Source organism: Mirounga leonina, unplaced genomic scaffold (assembly GCF_011800145.1).
Source record: "Mirounga leonina isolate KUSES-001 unplaced genomic scaffold, KU_Mleo_1.0 Mir_101609, whole genome shotgun sequence".
NCBI lineage: Eukaryota > Metazoa > Chordata > Mammalia > Carnivora > Phocidae > Mirounga > Mirounga leonina.
Window position 1 is genome coordinate 14,734,574 of NW_023270164.1, and position 23,183 is coordinate 14,757,756.

The 23,183-nt window shown below is 37.9% G+C and overlaps 1 protein-coding gene across 6 annotated transcripts in view; it reads left to right on the forward strand.

Annotated features, from left to right (window-relative positions):
• The window catches only part of MAGED1 (MAGE family member D1), a 65,631-nt gene that overhangs the window by 2,930 nt on the left and 39,518 nt on the right, over positions 1-23,183 (forward strand). For 2 of the 6 annotated variants that reach the window (XM_035004932.1, XM_035004906.1), the window contains one exon: positions 16,805-16,919. The exons of 2 other annotated variants lie outside the window; for them this stretch is intronic. In XM_035004932.1, the coding sequence (XP_034860823.1) occupies positions 16,829-16,919 (91 nt within the window). In that variant the 5' untranslated portion in view covers positions 16,805-16,828. Of the gene's footprint in view, positions 1-16,804; positions 16,920-23,183 lie in introns of those variants that run through there. 2 more of the 6 variants (XM_035004940.1, XM_035004912.1) reach the window with 2 other exon arrangements.

Consider the following 23,183-nt stretch of genomic DNA (forward strand, 5'->3'; position numbering starts at 1 on the left):
GAGATTTGCAGGCATTATTTTTAAGTAAACTTAAATACACACAGAAAGGTGCACGTATCATAAGTGTACGGCCCGAAGCGCTTTCACAGTGTAAACACCTGTGTAACCAGCATCCAAATTAAGAAATAGAACACGCAAACAATGTATCATGGAACACTACATCAAAAACTAATGATGTAATGTGTGGTGATTAACGTAACATAATAAAATAAAATTAAAAAAAAGAAAAGAAATAGAACATGATTAGCATCTGAAGTCCCTTGAATGTATCCCTGATCAGTCACATCTAAGCTCCCATTAGTCACAATCTTGGCTTCTATCACAGTATAATAATTTTGCCTATTTTTGAACTTTATAAAAATATGGTAGTGTAATATTTTTTGTGTGTGCCTGACTTCTCTGACTTAAGATTTTGTTTTTAAGGGGCGCCTGGGTGGCTCAGTCACTTAAGCATCTGCCTTTGGCTCAGGTCCTGATCTCAGGGTCTCAGTAAATGGTCCTGGGATTGAGCCCCGCATTGGGCTCTCTGCTCAGCAGGGAGTCTGCTTCTCCTCACTCTCCCTCTGTGTGTGCTCTCTCTCTCTCTCTCAAAAAATAAATAAAATCTTTAAAAAAAAAGGTTTTGTTTTTGAGATTCATCCATATTATTGGGTACAGTGGTAATTCCTTCATTCTCATTGCTATGTATTCCATTGTGTGAATATATCATATTAGATGGACATTTTGCTTTCATTTTTGGCCTGTAAATAATACTGTGAATAATCTAGTACATGTCTTTTGTGATATATGCACACATTTCTGTTGGGCGTATACCTAAGAGTAGAATTGCTGAATTATAGATTATGTATATGATTAGCTTTAATAGAAGATGTCAACTGGTTTTCTGCAGTGGTTGTACAGACACACCTCATTTTACTGCATTCTGCTTTATTGCACTTTGCAGATACCGTTTTTTTACAAATTGAAGGTTTGTGGCTATCCTGAGTGGAACAAATCCATTGGCACCATTTTTTTAAATTTTATTATGTTATGTTAGTCCCCATACAGTACATCATTAGTTTTTGATGTAGTGTTCCATGATTCATTGTTTATCGACACCATTTTTCCAACATTTGCACACTTGATGTTTCTGTGTTACGTTTTGGTAATTCTTGCAATATTTCGAGCTTTTTCATTATTATTATATTTGTTAATGGTGATCTGTGATCAGTAATGATGACTTGCTAAAAGCTCAGATGATGGTTAGCATTTTTTAGCAATATTTTTTAATTACAGTATATATATTATTAGACAATGTTATTGCATACTTAATAGACTACAGTATAGTGGAAACATAACTTTTATATGTACTGGGAAACCAAAAAATTCATTTTACTTGCTTTATTGTGGTATTCATTTTATTGTGGTGGTCTGGAACCAAATCCACAATGTCTGAGGTGTGCATGTACTATAAAACTCTCAGTATAAATCTTTAAGAGTTCCACTTGCTGTAGAATATTGTCAACTTGTTACTGTCTTTGCTTTTTAAGGAAAAAAAAAGCCATTCTAGTGGTTATGAATGGTATCTTATTGTGGTTTTAATTTGCAAATCTGATGATAAATGTGCATCTGTTCATATGTTTGTAGGCCTGGATATCTTTTTATGAAATACCTGTTTAATCTTTGACCACTTTTTCTCCTGGACTATCTTATTGATTTGTAGGAGATATTTTTTTATTAAGAATGTTGATATTTTGTTAGATATATTTATTGCAAATCTCAGTTACTTGCATTCTCAGTTTCTTAAAGGTATCTTTGGATAAACTGAATATCTCAATTTTAATATTGTTCAGTTTCATAGTTTTTCCCCTTTATGGCTAGTGCTTGTTTTGTTAAGAAATCTTTGCCTTTCTCAAAGTCATGAAGACATTTTTCTATGTTATGTTATTGTTTAATCTTTCATTTGTATTCACAATATATTTGAATTGATTTTTGTGTATGATTTCAGTATGAGTAAAGCCCCCCCCTTTTGTATGTCAAAATGGACATTTAGGGGTGCCTGGGTGGCTCAGTTAAGTGTCTGCCTTTGGCAGGTCATGATAATGGACATTTAGGGGTGCCTGGGTGGCTCAGTCAGTTAAGTGTCTGCCTTTGGCAGGTCATGATCCCAGGGTCCTAGGCTTGAGCCCCACATCAGGCTCCCTGCTCAGCGGGAAGTCTTCATCTCCCTCTCCCTGCTCGAGCTCCCTCTCTCAAATAAATAAATAAGTAAATCTTTAAAAAAAAAGAAATGGACATTCAGTCAACCCATTATCACTTACTGAAAAGATCATTCTTTCCCTTGTATAGAGTCATATTTTTCATAAATCAAATGACTAGATTATATATGTGGGTTCGTTTCTGAATTCCATTCTGTTTGGTTTGTTTCTCTATTCTTGTATAAGTACCACTTTCATAATTAATGTCATTTATAATATACCTTATATATAGTCATTTAGTCCTACAGTTTTGTTCTTTTTCTTCAGTAATGCCTAGTTATTTTTGGTCTTTTGCATTTCCATATGCATTTTAGAATCAGCTTGTCAATTTTCACAAAAATGCTTCTTGACATTTTGATTGAGATACCACTTAATAGATCAATTCATGAGCATGCATCATGGAACTTTACCTCTAAATATCTCAGTGTTCATCTCCAAATATTAGGGACATTTTGTAAGTAATTTAATTACCATTATGTTACCAAGAAAAATTAAGAATAATTTCCTAATACCATCTAATACCTAATCCATTTTCAAATTTCTTTTTTTCCCCAATGAGCCTTTTATAGCTGGTATTTCTTGTTTCTTAAAAAAAGAAGACAAGCAGTGTTTACTAAGGTTCTATTTTTCATCAGGTAATATATACATATTTAATCAAAACAAAAAGGAGTAAAGATGTACATATTCTTCCATTTTATAGGAAAGGAAAGGAATAATACTTGGTTAAGAAACTTTTTCAGGGGCGCCTGGGTGGCTCAGTCATTAAGCGTCTGCCTTCGGCTCAGGTCATGATCCCAGGGTCCTGGGATCGAGTCCCACATCGGGCTCCCTGCTCGGCGGGAAGCCTGCTTCTCCCTCTCCCACTCCCCCTGCTTGTGTTCCCTCTCTTGCTGTCTCTCTCTCTGTCAAATAAATAAATAAAAATCTTAAAAAAGAAAAGAAACTTTTTCAATCATAAAGCTTCAAAGGCTGTTCATATTCAAATGCATAGTTCTATAATATGAAATCCCATGCTCTTATCACTGTATCATATCATATACAAAAGAATAAAGGTAAAAATCAAATAATAAAGAGGTAGGGAGAGGAAGAAATCCTGCTGAGGGACCTATTAATTATAAAATGCAAAATATAGGTCTTATAGCTGGTTTTTAAAACCATCACCCAACTTAAAGTATATTTTCTATTTTTTGAGATTTTTTTGTTGTCCTTTTCTCTATTGTGTTGAACTTGTGGCTATTTATATATTTAGTACTTTTCAATCCATTGCAGTCATCATTTCTTCTGTTGCTCAAACTGCCAGTTTGGAAGGAGCCAGTTGCAACCCCTGACATTGGCTTCTTTTTTCATTTATTACTGAAATTTTCCAATATATTTAAAGTAGATGATAGTAAAATAAACAAGCATGTATCCATTTCTCAGCTTCAACAATTAATACCATTTGGCCAATTTCCTTTGATCTTTTCTCCTCACTCACTTTTTTCACTGGGGTATTTTAAAGCAATCTCAGACATTATGTCATTACACAGGTAAATAACTCATATCAGTCTCTGACTTTTTTTTTTAAGATCTTATTAATTTATTTGAGAGGGAGAGAGAGTGAGAGAGCAAGCAAGAGCTCAAGAGCAGGGGGAGGGAGAAGCAGACTCCCCTCTAAGCAGGGAGCCTGATGTGGGGCTCAGTCCAAGGCCGCTGGGATCATGACCTGAGCTGAAGGGAAATGCTTAACCAGCTGAGCCACCCAGGCGCCCCACATCTCTAACTCTTAAGTGCATTATATTAAGTAACCACAAGGCCATTATACTTAATCAGATTAACAGTAATTCCTTATATTATTAATGCCCAGTCCATATTCAGATTTCCATGATTGTCTTAAAGATATCTTTTTAGGGGCACCTGGGTGGCTCAGTCAGTTAAGCATCTGACTCTTGATTTCGGCTCAGGTCATGATCTCAGGGTCGTGATATCAGGTCCTGTGTCGGGCTCAGCATTCTTTCTCTTCCTCTTCCTCAGCCCTTCCCCCCCGCCCCCCGCCCCGTGCATGTGCACGCATGTGTGTACATGCTCTCTCTCAAATAAATCTTTAAAAAAAGTATTAATAAAAAAATGTCTTTTTATAGTTGCTTTGTTAAATCTATATCTAAACAAGGGCCACTATTTATTGACATTAGATATTTTTCTTTTAAGTCTCTTTTCCTAACCATCTGTAATCACCCCCCACATTTTAAAGACCATTGGTTTATTAGAGAAACTAAGTCATTTATCCTATCAACAAATGGATTTAGATGATTGCTTCCTTGAGGTGGTATTCATTTTGTTTTCCCATCTGCATGTTTCTGTTCACTGGCATTTAGAATTAGAGGATTGATTAGATTCAGTTTCAATTATTTTTTTAAAGATTTTATTTATTTATTTGTCAGAGAGAGAGAGAGAGCACAGCAGGGGCAGTGGCAGGCAGAAGGAGAAGCAGGCTTCCCGTTGAGCAAGGAGCCCGATGTGGGGCTCGATCCCAGGACGCTGGGATCATGACCTGAGCCGAAGGCAGACACTTAACTGAATGAGCCACCCAGGCGCCCCTTCAATTATTTTTTAAGGGAAAAAATTGTTGCAGGTAGTGATATGCACTTTCTTTTGTATTTCATCATATCTGGTTTAACTTTTTAACTGATTCTGGGGTTGATTCGTGTTTTCAGGTTTTGTCAGCCTGATTTCTCCATTGTAGCATCTCCTACCAACCTTTCTCCTGTTGATTTTAGCAGCCATTGAAGACATTTGTTTAAATTCATTATTTCAGGGGCGCCTGGGTGGCTCAGTCGTTGGGCATCTGCCTTCCGCTCAGGTCATGATCCCAGGGGTCCTGGGATCAAGCCCCGCCTCAGGCTCCGTGCTCGGCGGGAGGCCTGCTTCTCCCTCTCCCACTCCCCCTGTTTGTGTTCTCCCTCTCACTGTGTCTCTCTCTGTCAAATAAATAAAATCTTTTTAAAAAATTCATTATTTCAGTAGTAGTTGAAAAGGAGTGGTCTAATTTTATCAATTCTTCTGGGTTTATTAGCTGAAATTATTTTATAAAAAATATCAGCTTTTTTTGGTCCCAAAATATATTTTATAAAAAGAAAGTCAGGGTGAATGCTTTTTTTCATTTGTCAGAGTAAGGGCTTGGTTTCCTAGAGACTTTCATTGTTTTCTTTAATATGATTAGGAATTCATGGATTTTTATGTATTTTAGTGTATGTATCCACTGTGATTTATTTTTGATGCTCAAACTGTGTCATCTTAGAAATTAGACTTTTCTCTTTGGCTCCTGTATCCTTTACATGATCTCATTAGATCTTGACATCCTTGCTTTCTTGTTTTTAATTTAAAATTTAGTTAGTTAACATAGAGTGCAATATTGGTTTCTGGAGTAGAATTCAGTGATTCATCACTTACATACAACACCCAGTGCTCATCACATCACCAGTGCCCTCTTTAATACCCATCACCCATCTAGCCCTTCCTTGCTTTCTGACACAAGATATTTTAGGCTCATTATGTACATTCTCTGCCCCAGTCCTGGAATCAGCCATTTTGCAAGGAGGCATATATTTCTTCAGTAGGGATTGGTACTGAGAAAGCAAGATGTGAGTGCTCAGGGGATTATTATTGTTTTCTTAGTCATGCTACATGACCTTTTGTTGTGCCTTTTTCCGCAATGCAAGTGAATGACTCCACCAGCATTCCATTGAAAATTAAGCTAACCATGGCTTTCATTTGTTTATGTGGTCATTCAGTAAAAATTTATAGACCACACTACCTTGTATCTGGTCTTATGCTGGGTACAGAGGATGTAAAGGTAAACTTGACTGGTTTCCTGTTCTTGATGAAGATTCATTAGAGTGGGGGTATGAGACTGTCTAAAGAGTATGATGAATACTATGGTGGGTATAGCAAGTGGGGGTAAGTGATAGGCTGTAGGGGAGCATAGAAGGGGCATCTGCAAATGCTTTGGAAAGAAAGATAATGTTTGATATTGGATGAATAGAGGAAGTATGAAGGTCAAAGAGCTATGAGGGGTGTTCAAGTCAGAGGAAACTGGAAGAATTGTGGGGGAGGGATCTTGATATAATCAAAGAAAGGCATATTTGTAGTTGGTTATAACTGGAACATTAGTTTTATGTAGAGGAGGAGAAATGAAACTGGAGACATAGGGGCTAGGATGTTGAGAGCCCCAAAAGTCAGGTCAGAGAACTAAGATTTCACTCTGAAGCCTATGAGGAAGAAATAATGGACTTGTCCTAAGTGGATGAGATATACAATTCTCTTTGTAATGTACTGATGATGCACTGGATGGGCAGATGGGAGTGGGACGGTAGGAGACTGATAAGGAGGAGAGAGGTGTAGCGGTCCACGAGAGAGACAATGTCATGTTACACTGCACCCTATATATATGTGTGTGGTGTATGGGAGAGTCGTGTGTGTGTATTACATATATTATAATTTATTATAATACATAACATATATACACAAACAGTACAGTGTAACATGACATTTTATATATATGTATAATATATATGTAGTATATATTATATGTATATAAGATAGATCTGTGCATACACATGTACATAGTGTCGCATGTCTATAGTTCTTTATGTACATATATATCCAGGGGCCGTCTCATTGCAACAGGTCTAAAATAGAGAATATTTCAGTGAAGAAACATTGCCCAAGGACAGCTGAAGAGTGGAAAAGGGCTAACAAACACTCCCTCCTTGACCAAATGTGAGTCATGCTCCTTGGAGCCCTCTTTTCAACTAGATTATCATCTTTGGGCATTGTCTTTGGCCTGTCTAGTCCAGGTTTAGAAAGAATCCTGCTGAATCAACTTAATGAGACTCGCCCCCCCCACCTTGATATGTGATCATCCTGGTCTGCCTTCAACAAGAATTCTGTTTAACAAGAATTTCCCTATTTTTTTTTTTTAAGACACAGAGAGAGACAGTGAGAGAGGGAACACAAGCAGGGGGAGTGGGAGAGGGAGAAGCAGGCCTCCCAGTGAGCAGGGAGCCTGAGGCGGGGCTCGATCCCAGGATGCTGGGATCATGACCTGAGCTGAAGGCAGACGCTTAACGACTGAGCCACCCAGGCGCCCCAAGAATTCCCCTATTCTTGATGTCTCCTCTTAATTTTCTGTCCACTGACACCCCCCCCCCCCCCCCGCCTCCGCCATTCCCACCCAAATCTACTCCTTGGCTATAGATTCCCAGCTGTCTTTATTGTATTCAGAGTGGAGTCCATTTTCTCTTCCCTATTGCAATAGTCTTGACACCTATCACAATAGCACTTTTAATCTTATCATTTTAACAAGTGTCAGCATAATTTTTTCTTTAACAGACCCCACCAGAACTTTTGCTTATTGTGTTCTTTCTCTTCAAAGCTCCACCAGTTGGCACTGAGGCCCAGTTGTGTATCCTTGAATAATCTGAGAATTCCTCTTCCTCCTCTTCATGGGATATAAGGGTATGAGGAGGAGTGAGATGATTGCTCAGCTTCTCCCAGAGGTTGGAATGTAGCCTTAACAGTTATCTCTGGGAGAGTGGAATGATAATTGAAGATACTTATCTCCTTTTATGTATTTCTGTTGTATATTAATGAACATGTATTGCGTTTGTCTTTTAAGACTACTGTCTTAAACTTTTTAAAATATAAAATACAAAATGTGAAATTCCTGTACATGGTTATATAAGGTGTAGACTGAGAAGGTACTGTTAGATTAGGGATTTAGGGGAAACCAGAGTAGTGAGTATGTATGGATCAGTGTTAGTGAAGGCTAATGTGCAGAGGACTAATATAATTGGTGAAAGTGTTGATGAAATGAGTGTAGACTTTCATGTCAAAGATCTTGTCTGTGAAAAGTGGAATAGATAATAGGTGGTACATGTATATTTTTAGGATGAGAGATTTGAACATGTTTATATGTTCTGCAGGGGAGGAGCTGATAAAAACAGAGGTTGAAAATAATAGGAGAGAAAGGGGATAACTGGCGAAGCAAAATGTGGAAAAGATGTGTAGAGAAGGTATGAAGTACCGGCCTCAAATAAGAGAAGGGACATCACTTCTAACACTGGCGTTAAGGAGAGTCAGAAAGGGATGTTTTTAATTTTTACAGTTTTGGAAAAGCAAGAAATAGGAGGAGTTTCTTTCTTGGCGCCCCTATATTCTCTGTGAATAAGGTAGTAAGGGCATTCTGGAGTGTGAGAGGGGATGGCCAGGGGCCAGAGAAAAGAGGAGGAAGCTTGCAACCTTCTTTAGGGAATGAAAGAAGATTGATGGGCAGTAATGAACACCTCTGTAGGCTGGAAATGAAGTGTTTGTAGTTTTATCTTTTTTTCTAGGTATGTTCAGCTGCCAAGAGGTAGGAGCAAAGAAGGCAAACACTGGGTTTGATTTTAGACTGTGAATGTGGTGGTGATGATTATGGGTGGTGGAAGGTTTGAGGGGCTAATAAATAAGTTGTTGAGGTTACTGATGAGATTTGCTCAGGTTACAAACCATGGGATCTAGTCTCATCAGGGAAGAGTATATTCTCAGGAAGATTCTATGGATCCAGAGAAAGAGAAGCTTTGTGAATATGTGCGTGGGTGTGGGAGAAGTTGTATAGAAATTTCAAAGCTCAAAGAGTAGCAGTAACAAGGTGATATGGCAGAAAAGAAATTGTGGTCGGAGTAGATTATTGGAGCTTAAGATTTCAGAGGAAAAGTAATTCTAGATGATGAGTGAGTTGGAGTAGAGGAGGTCAAGGGTCTGTGAAGCTGGGGTGATGGACAAGTTAGCCATGGGATCATCAAAGATACTGCAGAAGATAAAAGGTGATAAAAAGTGGAGAGGAAGATGAAGAAGGTGCTATACTTTGTGGAAGGGATGAGTATAGCTGTGAGACAGATGGCATTGAAAATCAAAGGAGCAGAGATTTTCACAGCAGGGAGATGATTTAGGGAATGGAAGCAGCAATGGCTAACATGAGTTGTTGCCCTTAACCAATTTAGCAGCAGATTCCTTGGATGGCCCTGGCTTTGTCTGTCTCAGTTTTGTCTTTGTCTCTGTCTTGGCCCTTTTTTTGGCGGGGGGGGGGGGGGGGGCATTAACCAGGGTTAGGGCAAAGAAAGGACTGGTGGTAAAATCTTGAATGTAAGGAGAGCTAAGATAGCATTCTATATTGATTTCTATTTTTGGAGGGACTTAAACAACTGCCCTTAGCAACTTTAAGGGAAATGGTAACTGCTGGTAGGACCCTGGCTTGCCCAGATGTATGTTTCCAAAAATCCTACTGCAAATGGATATGTTAGCCAGTCCCCATAATTTTTATAGAGAGGTAGATGCTTTTTATATAATATCATTCATCATCTCAGAAAGGTTGAGAACACATGCTTTAAGGGAATTTCATAGGAAGGCCCTGGATTCTTCCTTTAAAAAAAAAAAGTTTTTAAATTGTGCAATATAACAAAAATACCGAAAGTTGTGTAAAATGTAAATGTACACTAAAGTGAATAATTATAAAGTAAACACCCATAAAAGAACCTTCCAGAACCAAAAATAGAACATTGGAAGTTACTCAGAAGCCTCTACTCGTAATCCTCTCTCTCTCTCAGAGGTAACCATTTATCCTGACTTAACTTTTATGGTAATTACTTCTGCCTGTGTGTATAGACGCATGCATATACACCGATTTATACATTTTACTGTTAATGGACATTTGGATTGCCTTCTGTTTTTGGCTGTTAATGAATAGTGCTGCTAAGAACATTCTTTTTTTTTTTTAAGATTTTATTTATTTTGACAGAGAGACAGCGAGAGAGGGAACACAAGCAGGGGGAGTGGGAGAGGGAGAAGCAGGTTTCCCAGTGAGCAGAGAGCCCGATGTGGGTCTCGATCCCAGGACCCTGGGATCATGACCTGAGCTGAAGGCAGACGCTTAACGACTGAGCCACCCAGGCGCCCCGCTAAGAACATTCTTATACACCTGTTGCGTATGTGCATGAGTTTCTCTAAGATACATATCTGGCAGAGGGATTACTTGGTAATAGTATGTGCATCCCTTCAACTTTATTAGATAATGGAAAATTGATCGCTACGAGGATTGTACCAGTTTTGACTATGAAATGTATGTGGATTTATACCTTGGTTTTTTTTTTTCTTCTCCACAGTACTATGGCTTGGAGATGATCCAGGGGTAGCCAGGACCTGTGATTTGCTGTGGATATGGGGGACTTAGTTACTGTTTCACATTTCTCCTGGAACAGTTGCACTTAGCTGCTTCAGGGGGCTTCCACAGGAGAACCTTGGTTTGGTCCTATCTTTCCCAGAACCTTAAGGCCCAGGAATTGGGCTCCAGAATTGAGTGTGGTTGCCCAGCCTCTGAGGTCATTTGAGAATGAAGGAGCCTGCATTATTATCCTGCAATGCAAACAGTTGATTTTAGTAATTAGCCAGGAGTTCTATGGGGGGGCTCTGAGTCAGATGTCTCTTTTTCAGACTCAGAGGTCAAGAATCAGAACCAGAAAGTTAATAACCAGCATCTGTGGATGGCAGAGTATAAAGACTAGTGTAGTGGCTTAGATGATTCTGTGTCTTTGGAGGGTCCTTGAACAACTGTCTTTGGCCAGCTCCCTCCTTGTTCCTTTCTTTTCCAGAGTCTGTCCTTTAGGGAGCCCTTGCACAGGGCCAGGAGGGCTTGTTTATTTCTTTCCCAGAGTTTCAAGGTTTTATAGAAGTATACTTGTAGTGATTAAAAAATTAGGAGTTTATTAACTTTCAGAAAATTGACAAAATGTTCTATATGAAGATGTGAAATATTATACATATGTTATTTTTTATTTTAAAACAAATAATGGACTAATAAATAATTCCAGACTTTAATTACAATTAGTATTTAATGTACCTTTTGGACCTGATTATATTTTTTAGTTATTTCACAAAAAATATATTAGCATATTTACAGTTAGAAGATGCTTATTTCATGTTTTAGTTCACTCTTTCTTTACTTTTTATTACTGTTACTAGCTTTGCTTTCTCTATACATGTTGAGAATTTGAATTTTCGAGATATGTCATTTGTTGTAACTCTTCACTTGATATCCTTTCATCCTTTGGCTGCTGTTTGTGTCAGGCTGTTTAATGCCTTGACCAGAGCCCCTCACATATTCGCAAGGCAATGATATTCTAGAAAACGTGTCATCCTTCTTTATTATTGGTTGGGCACTACATTAACCCTGTTAGCTTTTACCTGTTGTGCTCTGTTCTGTAATACATGGCAACCCCCCTGAGGATGTGCATCTCACAGATACTGCTTGAATGGTGTGTTATGCACAGGTTTGGCATACCATTTTGCTGTGGTTTACTAGTTGGGGATGTTGGGATCAGGGTGTGGAAGAATCAGCAGGCTTATGAGAAAACTATCTCATCTGTGGCTAGGTGGAGGGGTTTTCTAAAAATCACTGAAGGGTGTAGGTAAGCTTATTTTTCAAGGAGGGGGATTCTAGAGGTCACAAAGGAAAGATTCCAGGTGGGAAGGAGCACAGTGAACTGATAGCTTCAGGGGGAATTGGGCGTAGCTTGTTACTTTTCATTCCCTCTATTTGTCTTGGTTATCAGGAAAATATTTTCCCAGGGCCCTGGCAGATAAGAAGTGTGAGTGAACAAAGAGGGAAGTCATAGAAGGTGAGAGGGGAAACATACACAGTCTAAGAATGTCAGAAGTGCTAGGATACCAGTGGGAAAGTTAGAGTGGAAGCCTTAAAAAAGTTAGATGCACCATTAATTAATCAATCAATTAAGCAAGCAAAAAAAGTGATCTAGACCTAGACTCTGCTGGATAACGAGGACACAGTTAAATTAGATGTGTTTTCTACTGAGTCTGGTGGATGAGATAGACATTGCAACAGGGAGTGCTGTGATGGAGGGGAGACCAGGGTGTGGTACTGTCAATAGAAACATGGAGGAGGGTCCTCTAACCCATCCTAGAGGCTCAGTGAAGGCCTCCTGGAAGGCACCAGGTTGAGAACTTAATTTTGTGTAGAAGTAGCCGTTAATCTGGCAGTGGATGAGGATCATCTGAGTGTGGGGCCCAGAGAGTAAGTGGTCATTAGACCACGTATCGTAGCTGCGGTATGCCATCTAGTCTTGAGCTTGGAAAGTACCTGAAGAAATGGGCAGTTGAGAGGCCACTCTGGTTTAGTAGAGCTAGGGAAAAGAGGTCAAGTAGAAGTGAATAGTTTCATAAATGGTTAAATTTATGATGTAATATTGATAACCTTAGCCCTCATGAAAAAGCAGCCTCTTCTGTTTTCCTCACTATGCCATGAAATTATTACCATTTTCTATATATGCCATGTGTTTTTCAATCTTGTTTACAGAATTCTTTCTTACCTTGATTTCATAAAGGTATTCTACTATATTCCCCTGTAAAACTTTTATTCACAATTAGTTTCCAGTTGTAATTTATTTTTGTGTATTGTATGATGTAGAGAACTTACTTATTTTTTTTTTTGAATGATTTATCAGTGGTTCCAGGACTATTTACTGAATAGTCTGTTCTTTCTCCACAGATTTATAATGCTGTCTCTATCATGTACCAAGTGGTAATAGATGTAAATGTCTGCTTTTAGGCTTTCTATTCTGTTCCATTGGTCTATTTGTCTGTACCTATACTAGTCCTACATTGTTAATCCTATAGCTTTGTAATGCATCTTAATATTTGGTAGAGAAAGACCCCTTCCTTATTCCTCTTCCTCAAAAATATATTTTTTGCCCTTTACTTTTCCATATGAATTTTAAGCTAAGCTTAACATGGTCTATAAGAAACATTGAAATTTTGATTAGAACTTGTTCCTATTTATAGGTTTATAGATTTTGTTGCATGTTTACAACAATGAATGTGGTTCATCTCTCCTTTTGTCTAGGTATTTTTAATGTCTTTGAAAAAAAGTTTTATAGTTTTCTCCATAAGGGTTTCATGCATATTTTGTTAGACATATTTCTGTGTACCTGATAAGTTTTTGTTGTCCTTGCTAATATTTTTAAATTATTTTTGTAACTGATTGTGACTGGTGTACGGGAGTGCTTGATTCTGGTGCATTGTTTTTAGATCCATTCACTTTGCTTACCTCTTTCTCTAGGTCCAATTGTTGTTTATAGGTTTTGTTGAGTTTTTATATAAACTTTATATAAAACATGCTTAAAGGTATGTAAATCATAACTATACAGCTCATTGAATTATCACAAAGTGTTTTTGGCTTGTTAGTGTAATTTGTGAATAATTGTAATTTTTCCCCTTTCAGCCCTTGTACCTTCAAATATTGATATTCTATGTAAAATAAAATAGAATTTCTTTTCTAAAACTATTTTCACTGAAGCATTTCTGAGACTTCATGCTCTAAATAGTGGTGTTTGATATGTAAATACTTTTGAAGTTATCAAAGAAAGGAAATTACCTTTACTTAGAAATTCCAACAGAACTTAATAAAAGAGCCTGCAGGGTAGTGATATTTCAGTTAATTGACCGCAGTCCCGGATTTGGTGGTCAGCATTTGTGAAATGCTAAAATGAAACTGGGTGATAAACAAGTATATGCAAATTAATGTACTGAGACTAACATAGATATAGAAAGAAAAACACACCCATCCTACCCTAATACATACTTTCTAGTGACCAGAACACTCAGGTCCTCTCTCCAGGGAATGTCAATTTCCATATTGGGATACTTAGGAAATCAAACTAAGAAAACAGCTTGTTTACTGTGAGCATGGAATTAAAGCAAAGAAGGCAGAGAATCTCACAAACATGGGGTCTTTTGTGTGGCAGTGGATCATTTGAGGAATGCGTTTGAATGCTCTACCCTCTCTTCACACTCCAAGCAGTTTGAGGGGCAGCAAGATGTAGTGGAAAAATACTGGACTTTGTTGACAGTTGAAGGGACTTGAATCCTAGCTCTTTGCTTATTGATCTTAGGCAAGTTACTTCTCAGAGTTTCATTTTTCTCACTGGTGAAATAGAAATCATGACACTGTTAATTTAAAAGAAATATATTCTTTCAAATTATTTGTTATAGAGTGAGTCCTGCAGAATTGTGGATTTATATTTGTTTATCCATGCCTGTGGGTGAAGAGAAAAGTGCCAATGATCCTTTCTAATTTGTCAGAATGATTTTAGAAGTATTAATCTATTTCCAAATATAGAGATTGCAGTTACAACTTTATCACTAGGTGGTATGAGCTTCCTATTGCTGCTGTAATAAATTATGACAAATATAAATAATAAACACATTTATTATCTTACAATTCCGGAGGTCAGCACTCCTAAAAATCAAGGTGTTAGCAGGCTTGAGCTCCCTCCAGAGGCTCTCAGGGAGAATATTATTTCCTTGCTTTTTTCAGCTTCTAGAGATTACCTGCTGTCCTTTGTTTGTGGTCCTTTTCTCTCTCTCTACAGATCCTGCAGTATAGCATCTTCACCTTCTCTGACTGACTTTCTACTTCCATTGTTGTATCTCCGTCTCTGACTTTGATCCTTCTGTTTCTTATAAGGACTCTTGTAATTACGTCGAGTCCACCAGGGTAATCCGGGATAACTTCTTCATCTTAAGACCCTTGATCACTTATGCAAAGTCCCATTTGCCATGTAAAGTAACATATTCACAGGAGCAGGACATCTTGGGAAGGCTATTATTCTGTCTACTACGCCAGGTTAATGAGTTAACAAGCAAGATACCTAGTTAGAATTACACATTTCTTTTGTAGGTTATTTTCATAGAACAAAGCATCAATTTCTAAAGTTGTGGGAGACCTACAAAATGTCTTTCTTTAAATAGTACTTCCAAGGAAAGATTTGTATTAACAGAGAATAGAACTAGTTGGTAACAGTTATGATTATTCATAAGTCTCCATATTGTAAAAGAGAACTAGATTGACATTCTTGTTAAAAATTCTCAATTTAACATCTTTTAAATTTAGATTATTTGAAATAAGTGTGAAGCAAGATGGTTTCTACCCCTCCACAGCTTGAGGGAAGAGAGTACAGAGCCTTCATCTCTCTTTGAGTTTCCTTTTGTTGATTATGAAGATTTGTATTTGTAAAGTTAGACTCTGGAATTCCATTAGCAATTTTAAGTAAAAAGCAGGTTTGGAGCCCAGTTTTGCTCGTGGAAATGGAGAAAGGGCTGAAAAAAATTTTGTTATCAATGAAATTCTATATTTTGTGCCTTGTAAAGTAGTTGTTAAGATTCAGTGTGATCACTTTCCAAGGCCCTGACACCTGTTTAGTGAATGAGAGCAGTTTGAGTCTTTAATACTCTTTTCTGTACTTTCCATCTTTTTGTCTCCTTGTACTGTACTCTAATAGTTTTTATAAATTATTTCTTAATCTGTTGATTAATGCAATCCCCTGGGTTTTTCATTTGAGGCACTGTTTTTTTCTTCCAAAAGTTTGATTAGGTTTAATTATGATAGTTTCCTGATGCTTGGAAATACCTTCGTTTGTTATTTACTTCTTTATCTGTAGTAAAAGAATTACCTTATAGTTTATGTTTGCTAACCCCAGGATTAAGTCTTTTCTGTTATCAGCTGATCTTGCTGTTCTGCTTCTTTATCTAATTCAAGGCTCAAGGATCCGGAGGGCAAGTCATGTAATTCAGCCTGAGCTGCAGAATGACCTGCTTCGATTCATCAACCCCCTGAGAGGGTAGCCTTTTGGGGTCCCTGCTTATTGTAGGGAGAGTCTCCTATTAGTTTTCCTACTCTGTGTAGTTCTGGACTTTAATCTGCCTCTTTTGCCTTCAAAACAACCAAAATGAAAGTTAAAATTTTTTTGGAATGGACAAATGCCCTTGGGCAGAAATTGCCTCCCTGCTTATCTGTTTCTCTAGATTCTCCTTTTCCCCCTGTTTCTCTGATGTTTCCATATTTTTATTGCCCTGTATTTTTATTGTTTTTAAGTAGATGTTATTTCTTTTTCATCAAGATTTTGTTTTGTTTTCAGCATGAGGGATTGCCAAAACAACCCTGTGGGCAATTACCAGAATTAGGAAAATTTCCTACAACTCTCCTACATTTTCTTTGAGATTAGGTTTAGGCTCAGAACTTCTCATTACCTTGTGGGGTTTCTTTATTTTATAGACGAAACATCCAGTGCTCAGAAGAGTAAAGATACTTGCTCAAGGTCACCTAGCAAGTAAGTACTAATACTGGTTTTGAGCCCAGCTCTGTCCGGTCCTGAAGCCTGTGTGCTTAACCAGTTCAATGTACTGCATCCTTTGGATTCTTTTGTTTTTTGTTCCTGGAATATGGGACATCTTTCTTCTAGGAGGAGAGTAAATGTCGCATTGTGTTTCTCTTACCAAGTTTTTATCCCTCAAGGTCAGCACCCTCTCTTGTTCTTGGGGAATTATGCCTCTTTCAGAAGATCTATGCCTGTTTCTGAGACATCCTAATAAGTAAGAGACCCTCTTCTACCACCTACCGTGTGCTGCCTTTCAGAACTGAATTTAGGGACACTCAGTACCCCAGCTTTAACCACAAAGTTTTATTTTCTTTTCAACTGCAGGATATTCCACCTTGAAAGACCAAAATGCATTCCCAGATGAATTTGGAAAGAGCTAAGGACAAAGGGATCCAGGAAGAAATTCTCTTAGGTGAGCGAAGACAGGAGAATGAGACAGGTAGGAGCTTGAGAATTTATAGTTTTGTTAGATAGTGTTAAGATAGTTTGGGAATTTTGGTTGGTGAATGCCCTCAGGGCACCTTGACATGGTGGAAAACACAAGAGCTTTGGAGCCAGACACACTTGAATTGACAGTTCCCTTACTGATTAACTCTAAAATATTGGGTAAATCAGTTCTCCTCTCTGGCATCAGTTTCTTCATCTATATAATTTGAATAATAATACCTATCTCTCAAGGTTTCCATGTGAAATATAGGTAATATATTTTGGTGTAGTGTTCGTGCTTGGTACATGCTTACTAAATAATTGTAGTGTTACTATTCTTGTTGCAACTGTAGGGGTAGAAAAAATGCTCCCTTTTTTTCTAGGTGGACTGTTTCATATATTTATTATCTGTTTGCATTTCTTTTTTGTGAATGGTTTGCTCATGTTCTTTGCCTGTATTCTGTATTTGGGTCTATCATTTAGTTGATAAAATTTTGACTAAGAATAGTATCTACTTCAAAGAGGGAAATTTCAGAAAAAGTCAAAAATCTTAAGAATGTTAGAGATCCAGAATCCAAGGCCAATTCGTCATAGTCTCTCTGTGGAGAAGACTTGGCATGTGATGACACAGGCTGCAAGAAAGCTTGGCAGGGAAGGATCTAACATACTCCCTTCTCTGCAGAAATCTTTTGTGGGCACAATACTGCCTTTACAAAAAATAATCCAACTGAAGAGAAAGACTGTGAGTACATTGAGGAAAGACTGAGCTAGATGTTTTTTTTTTAAATTTTATTATGTTATGTTAATCACCATACATTACATCATTAGTTTTTGATATAGTGTCCCATGATTCATTCTTTGCGTATAACACCCAGTGCTGCATTCAGTACATGCCCTCTTTAATGCCCATCACCAAGCTAACCCATCCCCCCACCCCCCTCCCCTCTAGAACCCTCAGTTTGTTTCTCAGAGTCCACAGTCTCTCATGGTTCTTCTCCCCCTTCGATTTCCCCCCCTTCATTTTACCCTTCCTACTATCATCATTTTTTTAACATATAATGTATTATTTGTTTCAGAAGTACAGATCGGTGATTCATCAGTCTCACACAATAAACAGTAATCACCATAGCACATACCCTCCCCACTGTCTATCACCCAACCACCCCATCCCTCCCACCCCCCACCACTCTAGCAACCCTCAGTTTGTTTCCTGAGATTAAGAATTCCTCATATCAGTGAGATCATATGATACATATCTTTCTCTGATTGACTTATTTCGCTCAGCATAATACCCTCCAGTTCCATCCACATTGATGCAAATGGCAAGATTTCATTCCTTTTGACGGCTGCATAATATTCCATTGTGTATATATATACACATCTTCTTTATCCATTCATCTGTCGATGGACATCTTGGCTCTTTCCATAGTTTGGCTATTGTGGACATTGCTGCTATAAACATTGGGGTGCACGTACCCCTTCGGATCCCTACATTTTTATCTTTGGGGTAAATACCCAGTAGTGCAATTGCTGGGTCATACGGTAGCTCTATTTTCAACTTTTTGAGGAATCTCCATACTGTTTTCCAGAGTGGCTGCACCAGCTTTCATTACCACCAACAGTGTAGGAGGGTTCCCCTTTCTCCACAACCCCGCTGACATCTGTCATTTCCTGACTTGTTAATTTTACCCATTCTGACTGGTGTGAGGTGGTATCTCATTGAGGTTTTGATTGGGATTTCCCTGATGCCGAGTGATGTTGAGCACTTTTTTATGTGTCTATTGGCCATTTGGATGTCTTGTTTGGAAAAATGTCTGTTCGTGTCTTCTGCCCATTTCTTGATTGGATCATTTGTTCTTTGGGTGTTGAGTTTCATAAGTTCTTTATAGATTTTGGATACTAGCCCTTTATCTGATATGTCATTTGCAAATATCTTCTCCCATTCTGTCAGCTGTCTTTTGGTTTTGTTGACTGTTTCCTTTGCTGTGCAAAAGCTTTTTATCTTGACGAAGTCCCAAAAGTTCATTTTTGCCCTTGCTTCCCTTGCCTTTGGCGATGTTTCTAGGAAGAAGTTGCTGCGGCTGAGGTCAAAGAGGTTGCTGCCTGTGTTCTCCGTTAGGATTTTGATGGACTCCTGTCTCACATTTAGGTCTTTCAACCATTTGGAGTCTATTTTTGTGTGTGGTGTAAGGAAACGGTCCAGCTTCATTCTTCTGCATGTGGCTGTTCAGTTTTCCCAACACCATTTGCTGAAGAGACTGTTTTTTTCCATTAGACATTCTTTCCTGCTTTGTCAAAGATGAGTTGACCATAGAGTTGAGGGTCCATTTCTGGGCTCTCTATTCTGTCCCATTGATCTATGTGTCTGTTTTTATGCCAGTACCATACTGTCTCAATGATTACAGCTTTGTAATAGAGCTTGAAGTCTGGAATTGTGATGCCACCAGCTTTGCTTTTCTTTTTCAACATTCCTCTGGCTATTTGACGTCTTTTCTGGTTCCATACAAATTTTAGGATTATTCCATTTCTTTGAAAAAAAGTGGATGTTCCATTTCTTTGAAAAAAGTGGCTGTTATTTTGATACGGATTGCATTAAATGTGTAGATTGCTCTAGGCAACATTGACATCTTCACAATATTTGTTCCATGAGCATGGAACGTTTTTCCATTTCTTTGTGTCTTCCTCAATTTCTTTCATGAGTATTTTAGAGTTTTCTGAGTACAGATCCTTTGCCTCTTTGGTTAGATTTATTCCTAGGTATCTTATGGTTTTGGGTGCAATTGTAAATGGGATTGACTCTTAATTTCTCTTTCTTCTGTCTTGTTGTTGGTGTATAGGAATGCCACTGATTTCTGTGCATTGATTTTATATCCTGCCACTTTACTGAATTCCTGTATGAGTTCTAGCAGTTTTGGGTTGGAGTCTTTTGGGTTTTCCACATAAAGTATCATATCATCTGCAAAGAGTGAGAGTTTGACTTCTTCTTTGCCAATTCAGATGCCTTTTATTTCTTTTTGTTGTCTGATTGCTGTGGCTAGGACTTCTAGTACTATGTTGAATAGCAGTAGTGATAGTGGACATCCCTGCCGTGTTCCTGACCTTAGGGGGAAAGCTCTCAGTTTTTCCCCATTGAGAATGATATTCGCTGTAGGTTTTTCATAGATGGCTTTTATGATATTGAGGTATGTACCCTCTATCCCTATACTCTGAAGAGTTTTGATCAAGAAAGGATGCTATACTTTGTCAAATGCTTTTTCTGCATCTATTGAGAGGATCATATGGTTCTTGTTCTTTCTTTTATTAATGTATTGTATCACATTGATTGATTTGTGGATATTGAAACAACCTTGCAGCCCAGGAATAAATCCCACCTGGTTGTTGTGAATAATCCTTTTAATGTACTGTTGGATCCTATTGGCTAGTATTTTGGTGAGAATTTTTGCATCCATGTTCATCAGGGATATTGGTCTGTAATTCTCCTTTTTGATGGGGTCTTTGTCTGGTTTGGGGATCAAGGTAATGGTGGCCTCATAAAACGAGTTTGGAAGTTTTCCTTCCATTTCTCTTTTTTGGAACAGTTTCAGAAGAATAGGTATTAATTCTTCTTTAAATGTTTGGTAGAATTCCCCTGGGAAGCCATCTGGCCCTGGGCTCTTGTTTATTGGGAGATTTTTGATGACTGCTTCAATTTCCTTAGTGGTTATAGGTCTGTTCAGGTTTTCTATTTCTTCCTGGTTCAGTTTTGGTAGTTTATAGATCTTTAGGAATGCATCCATTTCTTCCAGATTATCTAATTTGCTGTCATATAGTTGCTCATAATATGTTCTTATAATTGTATTTCTTTGGTGTTGGTTGTGATCTCTCCTCTTTCATTCATGATTTTATTTATTTGAGTCATTTCTCTTTTCGTTTTGGTGAGTCTGGCCAGGGGATTATCAATCTTATTAATTCTTTCAAAGAACTAGCTCCTAGTTTCATTGATCTGTTCTACTGTTCTTTTGGTTTCTATTTCATTGATTTCTGCTTGATCTTTATTATTTCTCTTCTCCTGCTGGGTTTAGGCTTTTATTTGCTCTTCTTTCTCCAGCTCCTTTAGGTGTAGGGTTAGGTTGTGTATTTGAGACCTTTCTTGTTTCTTGAGAAAGGCTTGTATTGGTATATACTTTCCTCTTAGGATCACCGTTGCTGCATCCCAACTATTTTGAACAGTTGTATTTTCATTTTCATTTGTTTCCATGAATTTTAAAAATTGTTCTTTAATTTCCTGGTTGACCCATTCATTCTTTAGGATGCTCTTTAGCCTCCATGTATTTGAGTTCTTTCCAACTTTCCTCTTGTGATTGAGTTCTAGTTTCAAAGCATTGTGGCCCAAAAGTATGCAGGCAATGATCCTAACCTTTTGGTACCGGTTGAGACCTGATTTGTGACCTAGGATGTGATCTATTCTGGAGAATGTTCCATGGGCAGTAGAGAAGAATGTGTATTCTGTTGCTTTGGGATGGAATGTTCTGAACATATTTGTGAAATCCATTAGGTCCAGTGTGTCATTTAAAGCCTTTATTTCCTCATTGATCTTTTGCTTAGATGATCTGTCCATTTCAGTGAGGGGGGTGTTAAAGTCCCCTGCTATTATTGTATTGTTGTTGATGTGTTTCTTTGCTTTTGTTCTTAATTGGCTTATATAATTGGCTGCTCCCATGTTAGGGGCATAGATATTTACAACTGTTAGATCTTCTTGTTGGATAGACCCTTTAAGTATGATGTATTGTCCTTCCTCATCTCTTATTGTAGTCTTTGGTTTAAAATCTAATTTGTCTGATCTAAGGATTGCCACCCCAGCTTTCTTTTGGTTTCCATTAGCATGCCAAATGGTTTTCCACCCCATTGCTTTCAATCTGGAGGTGTCTTTGTTTCTAAAATGAGTCTCTTGCAGACAGCATGTCACTGGGTCTTGTTTTTTTTATCTAGTCTGATATCCTGTGTCTTTTGATTGGGGCATTTAGCCCATTAACATTCAGGGCAGCTATTGAAAGATATGAATTTAGTGCCATTGTATTGCCTGTAAGGTGACTGTTACTGCATATTGTCTGTGTTCCTTTCCGGTTTATGTTACTTTTAGGCTCTCTCCTTGCTTAGAGGACCCGTTTCAGTATTTCTTGTAGGGCTGGTTTCGTGTTTGTAAATTCCTTTGGTTTTTGTTTGTCCTGGAAGTTTTTGCTCTGTCCTTCTATTTTCTATGACAGCCTAGCTGGATATAGTGTTCTTGGCTGCATATTTTTCTCATTTAGTCCTCTGAATATATCATGCCAGTCCTTTCTGGCCTGCCAGGTCTCTGTGGATAGGTCTGTTGCCAATCTAATTTTCTACCATTGTAGGTTACAGATGTCTTGTCCCGAGCCGCTTTCAGGATTTTCTCTTTGTCTCTGAGACTCGTAAATTTTACTATTAGATGTCAGGGTGTTGACCTATTTTTATTGATTTTGAGGGGGGTTCTTTGTGCCTCCTGGATTTTGATGCCTGTTTCATTCCCCAAATTAGGGAAGTTCTCTGCTATAATTTGCTCCAATATACCTTCTGCCCCTCTCTCTCTTTCTTCTTCTTCTGGGATCCCAATTATTCTAATATTGTTTCGTCTTCTGGTATCACTTATCTCTCGAATTCTGCCCTCGTGATCCAGTACTTGTTTATCTCTTTTTCTCAGCTTCTTCATTCTCCAGCATTTGGTCTTCTATATCACTAATTCTGTCTTTTGCCTCATTTATTCTAACAGTTAGAGCCTCCATTTTTTATTGCACCTCATTAATAGCCTTTTTGATTTCGACTTGGTTAGATTTTAGTTCTTTTATTTCTCCAGAAAGGGTTTCTCTAGTATCTTCATGCTTTTTTCAAGCCCAGCTAGTATCTTTATAATCATCATTCTGAACTGTAGGTCCAGTATCTTACTAATGTCCGTATTGATTAAGTCCTTGGCATTCGGTACTGCCTCGTGTTCTTTTTTTTTGAGGAGAGTTTTTCCATCTTGTCATTTAGTCCAGAGGAGAATAGATGAATGAGAGAACAAAATGCTAACAGGGTAAGAACGACCCCAGAAAAATGTACACTAAACAAATCAGAAGAGACCTGAAACCGGGGGAGAAGAAAGGGAAAGAAAGAAGAAAGGAAAAAAAAAGAAAAAGAAAAAGATAAAAAACAAACAAGAAAAACCTCAATATGATCAAATATGATCAGGGTGGTGCATATTTCAGTGCCACACAGTAGATCTTGGGCGTATTTTGGT